We start from the raw sequence: 12,127 nt of genomic DNA, 5'->3' as shown, positions 1-12,127 counted from the left end.
CTTGAACGAATGTGGGTAACATAGACACGGTAGTGGCATTGGAAAACGGCTTTTGCAGCAGGATGGACGAAGAGGGTACCAGGATGTCAGTGAACTCAGACATGAAAACATGATTACCAATGCTTTTGTGCTTTTTAAAATGAATAAATTTAATCTCTAAACATCTTCTGTATCTTCCATTCAATGTAATGAGACACACAGACAGAAATGTGAAGGTATCTGCTGTAAATCCAAATATTGCTCTCATCCGTGTTTATGAATGACTCATGATGTGAATAAATATTTCGTTAGCACACATTAATTAATGCGTGGCAACGGAATATTATTTTGTCAGAACAAGATATTGTTTCTTTCGCACTACTTTATTATTGCGTACGAAGAAAATATTTTGTGGTAACAAGATATATTTTTTTTTTTCCATGTCAGGTCACGGGCTCCGTACTCATCTGAGCATAATTAGAAAAAAAAATCTCTTTGGTCTTCCTTCTGCTTTTCATTCTTCTCCTTTTTTCCCTAAATTGCAATAATTTTGTTTCAATAGTCATTTTGTTAATGTGAACTTTACTATGACGACAAATCATTTGCACTGACGCCAGTGTAGCCCATAATGGATCTATGCTGGGATGATTTCAGCATAATACTGCTATTATATGGTATGATTTTTATAGTCCTAATATCAAATGAAGAGTTAAAAAGAGTTTATATGCTTTCATTAGGCATTATAGGGGGCCCTTTATAGTTAGGGGCCCTTAGAAATTGCCTAGTTTTACCTAATAGTTAGCCCTGCCTCTGGTTAGAAAGCACAGCTTCCGGAAAAGGGAGGGTTATTGCAAATTAAAGCTTGATTACATTATAAATCATATAGCGTGCAGCACCGGGTTATAGAACACACAAGAGCCCTTACAAATAAACATTAAATAAGTGAGTTTTTTTCATTTTACGGATACTTAGTGAAAAATCTTCTGCAACTTAATAAAGGGCTAGCATTTGGGAAATGAACTGTTCAGTTACTCGTGACGTCTAATACATCAAATAAGCAACAATTAAACATTTTTTTTTTCTTTCTGTCTCCCCTATCTTGATTCGCCTCATTTCATCGCTCCTCTTGGCTCCGGGGAATAATGTCTCTTGTTAAAACCATCGGGGAAGGAGCTCAGCCTTTCCCTGATGGTTTCCAGCTTTCCCCGCCGCACATCTCTCATTATCGACACATCAAACAGCCCGCAATTAACGCCGCCGGGGGCACAAAGTAGTCCATGATTCTTGCCTGGCGGAGTAACCTGAGTGCTTAATGAACTGCCACCATGACATTCATTAAAGGAGGGTTATGTCATGCTCATTGCCACTTAAAATATGCAAGGAATTTGTCATTTAAACAAGCCCATTATTGGGATGGATGTGTAGTGGGTGGAAGTGTGGAAAAAGAGTGGGGAGGATTCGGAAAAGGCTTTTCTAGTTTCACAAGTTTAGGGCACCTGCCTGTTGCTTTTACTTAGACATTTTTCACATTACATAGCTGCTTTACTGCATTGTTTTACCTCCCGCCACATTCTCCAGCCACCATCTACTTACCTTCGCTCAAATTGCACCTTTTTGCCCTTGATTTAAATGCTCTTCTGTCTTCCCCCATCTCTTCATCTTTTCTATTTGACTTGTCTTCCTTTGCCACCCCACCCCTCCCTCTCATCTTCTGCCCACTTTCTGTCAAAGTGCAGTCAGATACCCAGGAATAGGCTCCTGTAAGCTCCAATCACACGGGAGCTTTTCAGGCTTCGCCGCCTGTAAATTGCTGTGGGGTAGAGTCAGGTTGGATCCAAGGTTGATAGAAGAAAATTATTTTTAGGAGAAAGCTTGTTGGACATTGCTTTTCTGATGTTGCTCCATTTTTATCATCATCTTGTGTCTGAGTAGTTGTTGTTTTTCAGAATTGTTTTTAATAGAATTCCTTTAAATACTTCCTCTAGTCTTCAAGTTTTTACATTTTTCCTTGGCTGCTGGCTCCTAATCTCTCACAGATTTTTATTTTTCTGTCAATCCTGAACAGCTAAAGTGCTCAAGGGCATAAACAGCCCATCTGTATCCCAAAAACCCCTTCACACAAGCTAATGTTTTTTTGCTGTCTCAATTTCACTTCTGAAGAATTTTATCCCTTTGTATCTCTCGAACAGGCACAAACGCTATACGCACACATTATTGCCAGTATTCTGCAAGCCAGCAGGTTCATCAGGATGAAAGATGCTTCTTCCACAACTGACCTTTTGCTTATTGCATCCTGACCCTGAGACGTCCACAAAGCAATGGCATGAATGCATGCATTGACACACAATACAAATGCAAACTTATACACACATAAGCAGAAAGACAACACTGGCATCTATAAAAATGTGCAAGGCAAAGCAAATTTTGTCTTTTTCCCAAAGAATATTTGTGATGCGCAAAGATGAAAGATAAAATACACACTTGTACACACATGCTTGTTTCAACCCATTTTAGTTTTAACTAAAAGTGTTATTTTTTTCAGTGTGAGCTTCCAACCAATGAAATCTTTAAAATCATTGACAAAGATTCTTTTAAATTCAGCATCAAAACTCAGCTTTAAATATTTGGCATTTCATTTAATTTCATTTTGTATGACTCATTATTAGATCTGTTGAGAAATGTATTAAGTTTTCTGTTTAAAGTGTCTTTGAGAATATTTGATTGAATATATTATCTATCATATATTTAGTTTTATATTTACTTCAAAATATTTGGACATTTTGAAATAAAGTTAAAAAGGAAAAAAGCTAAATTAAAAATGTAATATTAGTGAACAAACTATTCGTCCTTAGAAAATATATTCATTGGTTTTGTATATATTTGGAAAACTTTGGAATAAGAAAGTATGATGGACTAAAGTTGCAAAATGATTTTGAAGTAACACAACCGTTTGCTTTGTAATGTTATTGGTGGGATTTTTATTGGTATTTGAGTAATTTACAAGTCTCTAGATCTGTTTTCTTGATTTAGATTCACCAGTTCAAGCACATTGTAGTGAAACAGAGGATGAAGAATTCTGTTAAATTAAGACCTAAGCTAAAAAGTTGAATTAAAAGCTTGTATAGTGAGGATGAGAACATACAGGGAGAGCAGAGAAGCCCATAAGGCTGAATCTTCCACCGAGTGAGGAAAGAGGAGATAAGGTGAGTATACCCAGTCAGTTCAAGAAGTTAAGGAGTTTCAACTTCAATGACCACACAGGCTTAACAGGGAAGTGGGGTGTACCACGAACCACCTGGGCAGACAGAGATGAACTGCTGGCTGTGGATTAGCAGCTTTAGAAATGGGAAATGGACCAATAAACTGAGGAGCCAGCTTGCCGAGATCCACACTAACAGGCAGCTATGCTGTGGACCACAAGACTCCCTAGCCCACCCTGTAATGTAGAAGAGCCCGCCCCTTGCCAATGGCATGCTTTCTATGGGCCTCCATGGTCCAAAAAAGACTGCAGTAGGTCTTCTGCCGGGCTCAATAGAGTCTGCTAACAGAAGCCTGCAAGGCGTGATTGATCAAGGGATCAATCACTCCTAAGGCAAAGATAGGTGGAAGAAAATTGCACACAATTTCAAATGGGGAATGATTAATGCCAGATGAGGGCAAAGTGTTCAACCCTCCAGGGTGGTCTCCAACTGTGGTTTAGTCTCTCAAATTGGTCATTAGACTGTGGATGGAACCCTATGGACAGACTAAAAGTGATAACTAGTAGAAAGTAGAAATTAAACCAATAGTTTGAAACGAACTGGAGTTCCCTCTCACTCACAGTCCTTGGGCTTGGCACATGGGGTTGCTCAGACATGGTAATGAAGTTCACCATCTCCAAAGCATATCTACAACACTTAGGGTAGTGATTTTTTTCCATACGAAGGAATAGACCAGTGATGATATAAGGAACCATGAGTGTGGTGGATCAGGAACAGGTCACAGAAGACCTGCAGGTCACTGGGTAAAGGGCTTCATTCTTTGACACGAGAGACCATAGATGACCACCAGAAGCTCCTTTAGATAACTGATGTCTCAGATGGCAGTGGAATGGTAATGCCTCTGGATTGGAGACTAGCAGAAGGAAACAACAGATGAAAGAAATCCAGCTTTAGGACAATTGAGGTCAAGATAGACCTTCATCCTTGACATTTTAATGTATCAGTTATTAAACCAGAGAGAATTACAAAGCTGGTAAAAAAGCAACAACTTAAACATTTTCAAATCACCATCCACCGTCTCTCACTTGCCTTGAAATTCTTCTCTCCACTTACATCTTCCAGCTCCTCTGATGCTTCCAGACTAAGCCAGAGGCCATGGCTTGAGAAAACCAAAAGGGCCCTGTCATTTGCAAGCACAACCTTTGACACCAATTGGCTGTGCTAAGAAAATCTGTCTACAAAAGTCACTTTTGTCTTCAAATGCATCTCTCAGAATTTCATTTGCTTTAAGGTTTTATTTTGACTATCATTGCCATGTAAATTCAGACAGATACTGTTTTCCAGTTAAAGATGGCTGTGCCCACAAGTAGAAGTGATATAGGCCTTGTTCCATTTTTGCGCAAAAGTCAAGTAAACATATTAGCTGCTTAAAGACAACGCTTGTAAAGAATATCCTCAACAGAATTGGCTTTAGATGAGGTGGCTTCAAATTTCCCTGAGTTGGCTTTGAATTTAAAGACTTTGTGGTGCTGAGGAAGCAGCATCTCTCAAATAGACATTCAGCACATACTTTAAACACTTCTAGGCCACTTACATGGGCAACAGACAGCAGCCTCAAAGCATAATGTTAGCAGCCCCTTATGCACACATGCTGACATCTGCAAGTTCACAGCCAACTAAAGGCAATTCGGCACTTAGTCTGAGAAAATGCATTTAATGTACTCAGTTACTGCGTGCCATTAAAAAATTGATATTTTATATCAAGAGTTTCACGACATCATAAAAAAACATTTGTGAAAAAAGTCAAGTCAGAGACCATCTCCCTTGTTAGTAAGATAAAGCATCTAATAAACCACAGCAGCACTGCACAATGTGAAAATCACAGGGAGCTGCAGTCAGACAATTTTAAAACGTATAACTGCTTGGATCATAAAGAAACCACTTATTGCTGTTTAGAAACATGGAAGAAAATGAGTATGCTGATTTGCTGAACTCTGGTTTAACAGCACTCAACCTCAATAAAATTAGATCTTTGAGAACACAGCGGTCCTATAGGTGACATAAAACATTTTAGGTATGCACTATTAACAACAGAACCAATGTGATACGCTAACTGAGGAGAATTGGAAGATATGTCTAAGAAAAAGAAGGCATGCTCAGCAATCCAACTCTCCAGGTAGTAATCTAGAATGGTCATTTAGATTCAAGCCACCCAGTCATTCCAACATGTTTTATTCTTCTTCTTCTTAGATGTACTTATATGCTCTAATTTCTACCTTTTTATCCTAGATGACAAACTTGACCTTTTCTCATTCCAGGGCTCGACATAGCCATTTGTCCGCTGGCCCGGTCCTGTTTTTCGAGCAGTACGGACCACAAGACTTTATTTTTTACTTGTCCGCTCGGGCCACTAAAATATCTAACAATTAATACATTTTTCACCTTTTACAATAAAGTATATTTTGCGAAAACGTGTAGATTTACCTCGTCTTTATAATTCACTTTTTCTGCTAGTCCTGTGTTCAGACTTCAAGGGTTTCTATGGGAAACCTTTTATCACTCTTCTCCTCCTCTCCCGCCTGCGCGCGCGGCTGTCACTGCCGAGCACCACGCGGCACGCGCTCACTCATTTTTTTTTTCAAACTTTATTGAATGTAACAATTCAATACTAAACAATGTTAAACAGCAACAACGAAGGAACAAGCCAGTGGGTTATTATTACATTTTAGGCAGATATATTTAAACTGACACACATATCAGCGCGCCCCCTGGTGGTTTTTCACCGCGATGATCAATAATCCAACACCGTCACTGAAGAGAGACTGAAGCATGTCAGAGATGTGGAAGACATGGCAGGAATAGATAGGAATATGTTAGATGGAGTGACGGGTGGAATTAGTACTATGGACAGCAAGATATTTAATGAATGCATTGAAGATGAAACTGTATGCACTAAGCTTTAAGCTGAATGTCAAAGAATCAAAGGCAACTCAAAATACCTGAATCTCAGACTCAAATGGAGTATAAGGTCAAACTACTTAATTTTGTTTTTCTTTACAACACTGTAAGCAGTAAATATTTCTAGTTAGCTGAATGATCTCAGTAATTTAATTGTATTTAATTTTTCAATTATTTAATTTAATTAGGTAACAAAAGTAACTAAAAAGTAAATGTAACTTTGCAACAGTAACAAAAAGCAGAACCTTAAGGCAGTCAGGGGAAAAAAAGTCAATAAAACTTCTTAACTATTGATTAGGAACAAATGTGAAATAGCAGTGATTAGAAGCAGCATGAAAACTTCTTAACTAGTGTTAACTACTACACTGCAGCACTCTCTTCAAAACATCTGAAACAGACTAGAGCAGATTTAAGTTTGATATGCTCTATTTTTAGTCATTGAAAAGTGTATAAATAAGTGCTAGATGTCACTAGAATTCACCAAATTGCACCATATTAAAATTTTCCGGGGGGGCATGTCCCCGGACCCCCCTAAAGTTGCAAGCACCTCGGAGCGGCGGGTCTCGCTGTGCGCGGTGTCGGGCCAGTAACTTTAAAAAACCACTGGCCCTGTGGGCCAGTGCAAATTTCTGGGCTATGTCAACCCCTGCATTCCCTACAAAATGAACTTGTTTGGAGCTGCATAACACCAGCGGTGTCGCCTGCAATACCTTCATAGCAGTCCAGTCATAACCTAAAACAACCAATCATAACTCCTTGACTTTTTACATGATCAATGTGAAACACCTGATTCTGATGCAAAAAAAGAGACTTGTCACATGGACATTGCACCAATATGCAATGCATTAATGTAAAGTGTTGCATAGATGTAGCAGCGCAAAAGCACTTTTTTTCCATAACAAAATCCGCTGGAATTGCGAGTGTTGCTTCTATTATTTTATTTTATTTTAGTTTAGTTTTTTAACGAATAAAGTATGGTAAGAGAACCCTAACCTTAACTATAAAACACACCTTAGACAGTTAGTAAGACAAAGATGAAGTCTATTTAAAACAGAAAAACTACACCACCAGTCAAAGGTTTGTGTACATTTTGACAAATATTTAAAGAGTTTTTAAATCCATGCTTGTAAGCACTTGCAACAAAATGTAAAAGATACCAAACAGCTATTTTTTCATTCCAATAACCATTTGTCAAAGACCACCAAACCTTTCCTCATAGAACTGATTGATAAGATAAGATCAAAGCTTTAACCAGAGGCCCAGTTATGTTGTACAAACTTAAACCTCATGTTTTTAGCTTGCTTAGATCACATGCTTTAACATAAAACAAGCCATGACAGCCCCTTACGAGCTTGTATAAACACAAACATGAATTGCATCCCAAAGATGACTCAAAGCCTAGAAGAGACAAGAGATTCCACTGAAGATGTGCTTGACTGGATGGTGCTTTGATGACATTCAAATGGGCAAACGTGCATTCATTCTTGCATCCGGAATTGATCAGGCTCACAGGACATTTCTGATTCTGGGATACAGCTACAAATCCTGGAAAGATCTGGACGGTGTCAGGATTAAAACAGCTTACTGTCATTTCTGCCATCTGGTCTCTCATTGGACCTAAAACTGAATGTTCAGGTAAAACTCTAAGCGAACGTCATTAAATGGGAAACAGATGGGAACGCTGACGTGCACAGTGAGTGAAAGGAGCCAAAAATCAAAGGACACAAAACACTCTAGGGACTTCTCATCCACATCTACAGCTACATTTTACTCATACAGATTACAGCTGCAGTGTGTTCCAGGAGCTCTGAGCGTGTCCCTTCTGTCCTTTCTTTTCTGCTAATTGCTCTTGAGAAGGGAAAAAAAAAATTCAAGCATTTAGGATAAATAATTTAATGGTCAGAAATATTACTAAGACTGTGAGTCACCTTGAGTATGTTATCCTGTTGAAATGCACTGAAGTAGAATAAGAAAATGATCTAAGCTCAAAGCAATCCATCAGCACCGTCATTGATGTTTCTTTTTTAATGTACTGAGCTCTCAGAATAAAGATAAAAGGCCATTTTGTATTTAGTTTGACATGTTTTTCCTTATTTATGCTCAGCTAACTGACCCTAACACACAAGAGGTCAATTGGTTTGTTCAGATTCCTCTAACACAATGGGCAAATGTGAAAAACCACAACACTAACACATTTAGCTTTTCCTGGAGACTTGTCGCTAAAACTTAAAGATAGGTCCATAAAAAATATGTAAATAAACATTTACTCTAAATGCAGGAATGACTCAGACATTGTCATTGTTGCAAAATGTACTATAAGCCATTGGGGCTAAAAAAAAAAAAAAAAAAAAGAAGAAGAAAATAGGTCATGGACACTTTAAATATAAGATTTTCATTATCATTAGGTGCCATGTGACCAGTAGACAACTTTTAAACTTCTTTTTGAAGAAAACATTTTGTTTTCATAATATCCATGCAACTCACATAGTTACAAGCTATACATAACATGTATTGCTGATGGATGGGTGAGTGTGTATGTGGGGAAAATTGATCATTGAAAAAAAAACAATGTTTGCGGAGGATTTTCTTGTTGTTTTATTGGGTAAAACAGGAAAACAACAGTTTTTGCATTTTTTTTTCATTGATTAATTACAAATTACAAAGATACTATGTCTAATAACAAATAACAAAAAAATAACAAAGTTGAATTGCTTATAATTCAAAGAAACAACTGTCAGTCCAAAACTTTTGATATAACAATTGAAGAAATACGGTTCATGGTGATGCATCTCCTTTTTTAGGCTTTCAGAGTTTAAATCCCTGCTTTTAAATATTTTTTTCTTATCAAACACCCACCCCCTTTGTTTGTTTTCTTGGCTATGTGCTTGCGTATGCGTATGCATTACTTTTAATTCATGTGAGTAGGTGTAGAATTACATGTATAACTTAAGTGTGCATGTTTGTCCACTTAAGGAAGTTGGCAAAAAAACAGAAAGAGACGGCCAGCAGCTCCACTCAGCAAAGGGAGATGGGACCTGTCACCACAGCTGATAAGAGCACCACCAAAGTCAGCACCCTGCACAAAGATGACCCCTTCTCCACCTCCAACCAGGACCTCAACGGCTTCAGTAAGTCAAATTTCCCACCTTAAAAGTTCATTTTGCAGTACTGAATAAAAAGCCTATTCAAAATGTACTGCACAGCTGTGGAGGACAACTGTACAGTTACAAAAAACAGCTATTTAAATTAGCAACTTTTTCTGTGCAGCTTTTACTCTGACATTATGGAGTTCATTTTTTCCCCATAGCTACTTGGAAATGCACACATTCCATTTCATTCTGTGCCATTAGTCATTCTGTCACATGGATTGTTCTAGTAGTGGACTTCTCATTTGATAAAAACACTCCCCATCGGTCATCGACATCAGCGGATCGCTGAGCTGCTTCACTAACTTCCATCTTATATGGTGCTGCTGTAATCATTTCAACTCTGCTCTCATTCTTTCTTTCTTTCTCACCCCCCATAGTTTTTCTGTTGTGGTGATTCAGGCACATAGAAGTATGGATGCTGTGAGCATTTCCACTCACTCCAACCATAATATTATGGAAGTTAGCCTGCCTGTATCTGTGGGCTACATTTCCATCTCTTTTTGTGTGTCCGGCATAATTAGACAAGACCTCTCAGGGGGCCATTTTCCTCTTGAAAATGTCACAGTGGCCTTTTGGGAATGCTTGGCTGCTGAAAGCTCCGGTTCAAGTTAATGCTGGACATAATTGCCTGTACTCTTCGTGTAACTGTCCATGTCTTTTGTAAAATAAGCTTTCTGTGTTTCTCGCACGCATTTGCACCATAAAGCTTTGTCAAAAATTGCTATGGTAGTTTTATTTACTCTTTTAGATCTTTTGCATTTAGTTGCTTTATCATTGAAAAAGTATAAATTCTCCTCAACTTTTGTGCAGCTTTCTTAATGTACCCTTCCTCCCTTTGACAGGCCTGCTCAGCTCAGAGTCTGCATTCAGTACATGTGTGTAATGCTGTGTGAAGGTGCAAAGTTTTTTTTTTTTGGTTTCCTCCTTTCATATGACTTTTACCATTTTGAGCGTATTACAATTTTTAGCATCCATGTATTTATTTGTTACAATTCTTCACCCTTCCTTAGGTCAGTGCTTCTCAAATAGTGGGGCGCAGTAGAAGCGGTTTTAGGCACAGGTAATATGGGCAATTGTCCGGCGCAAATTTAACGGGGGGCGGTGGTGACAGCGGCTCAGTGCTTGGAAAAAAATCTGTGCCTCTATTGGTTTCCTATTATCTGTTCTATCACAGAGTTTGTAACAGCCTGAAACTATGAACTGCCGTCCCTGCAGCTGCTCCTGTCTCCTGTCACACGCGGCTGCGTGAGTGAGAACGAAAGGGGAGGGGTAGTGGGCTCAGGCTGCAGGTGGAACGGGGAACGCGGAGCGCTGCAAGTGCTGCCTGAATTGCGCAACACCAGGATCATCTGGCGTTGCCTTTAAATTCCTCAGCTCATGCTAATATTTGTCATTCTTTATTAATTATTGTAGACATTTTTAAGACAACTTTATTTTCTATCAATGTATTCTTTGTCTCTCTGTCGTTTAGTTGGTGTCAGTATTTGACCTAAAGACAACAGGTAATGCAGGAAAACAACTGCACTTTTTGAGATCATAAATAATCGATTATTTAGAAAGAAAATCAGCACAATGTTTTTTACCCGTTTCTTCAGACTAAAAACGTTAAATATATTGGTGCTGCTGTTTTAATGTTTCGAAAAATTTTCTTTTTCGTAGGGGGGGCCTGGCAAAAAATAATTGAGAAGCATTGCCTTAGGTCAATAGCATTTCCCAACATTTTTATTTTGCACAAATGACTGTCTTTATAAGTCCAGATTATCAACATAAAATAAGACTTATTGGTGCATAAAAAAATGCTATTTTCTTTGGTTTTATTGTAATACCTGAAATATAAACTACATTAACTGGAAAAGTAATCTGTGGAAGAGTTTTTATAAATGGTTGCCTTTTTTTTGTTTTACTTTAGATTTAGAAGTGTGTGGTTGCACATGTGGAGACACACCATACCTCACACTCAAAGTCACCGATCCATGCTCAGTCTTAATGACACACAGAAAACGCTGACACAAGGCAGGAGACCCGATAATATTTGAGCGAATGGACCCTCGCAGGGCGAATAACCTTTTTGTGTTATTGCATTCTCACCGAGTCATCAGCCGCCTTTGCAGGACGCTGCTGTCAATGCAGATTCCCCTTGGCATGCAGGTACGCTCCTCTCAGTATTAAAGTTGAGCCTCTTTTGAGCAAGCATTAGCATACAGAGTCAGTACACTTAAGACCAGAGATTTTATCACAGAAGAGGGGAAGATATGTTTTGTTTGGGGTAGAAGAAGAATGGGGGGACAGAGAGGAGAGATGGGAAAAACAGGGAAAAAGATTAAATGTATTTAATCTGCAGCAGCGAAACTCAGCTATAGTATTAGAAACAGTTTGGCAAACAAAATGTGGATTAAAGAGTGCCTCAAAGATAATCTTTACTACCTGAAACTGTCATGTCTCTTTAAAAAAAAAAAAGTTTTAGAGTTCCCAACAATGTGTGCTTCAGTCAGCAATAATTCGTTTCATTCAGAAAAAAAAAAAAACAAAAAAAAACTCTCACTGCAGTCCAGTGCATAAAGGAAATAAAGACATGCACTCCAGCCTGGGGAGAAATCAATGTAAGTGCATGATAAATGACAGGTGGTGTTTTTGCACCCAGATCTTCAGTACCAAACATGGTACATAACTAAAATATACCAGTAATGATCCGTGCAAGAATTAAATAGAACATAAAGAGAAACAACAAAGTTTTAAGGATTGGATTTGTAACAGGCATCGTTTTACTTTATGTATCTTTGCCCTGTTTTTCACCATTTGTTGCACCACTTCCAGTTTCATTCAGTCTTATTGTAAAGAATG

At 38.3% G+C, this 12,127-nt stretch overlaps 1 protein-coding gene across 17 annotated transcripts in view; it reads left to right on the top strand.

Moving 5' to 3' along the window:
- ptprt (protein tyrosine phosphatase receptor type T) overlaps positions 1 to 12,127 on the top strand; it is a 311,398-nt gene that overhangs the window by 208,188 nt on the left and 91,083 nt on the right. For all 17 annotated transcript variants that reach the window (XM_078948035.1, XM_078948033.1, XM_078948029.1 and 14 more), the window contains one exon: positions 9,111 to 9,265. In XM_078948035.1, coding sequence (XP_078804161.1) covers positions 9,111 to 9,265 — 155 coding nt within the window. The remainder of the gene's footprint in view (positions 1 to 9,110; positions 9,266 to 12,127) is intronic.

This window comes from Oryzias latipes, chromosome 5 (assembly GCF_053564925.1).
Source record: "Oryzias latipes strain Hd-rR chromosome 5, Olatipes_Hd-rR_3.1".
NCBI classification, from domain to species: Eukaryota; Metazoa; Chordata; class Actinopteri; order Beloniformes; family Adrianichthyidae; genus Oryzias; species Oryzias latipes.
This window is presented reverse-complemented; position numbering and strand designations above follow the sequence as displayed.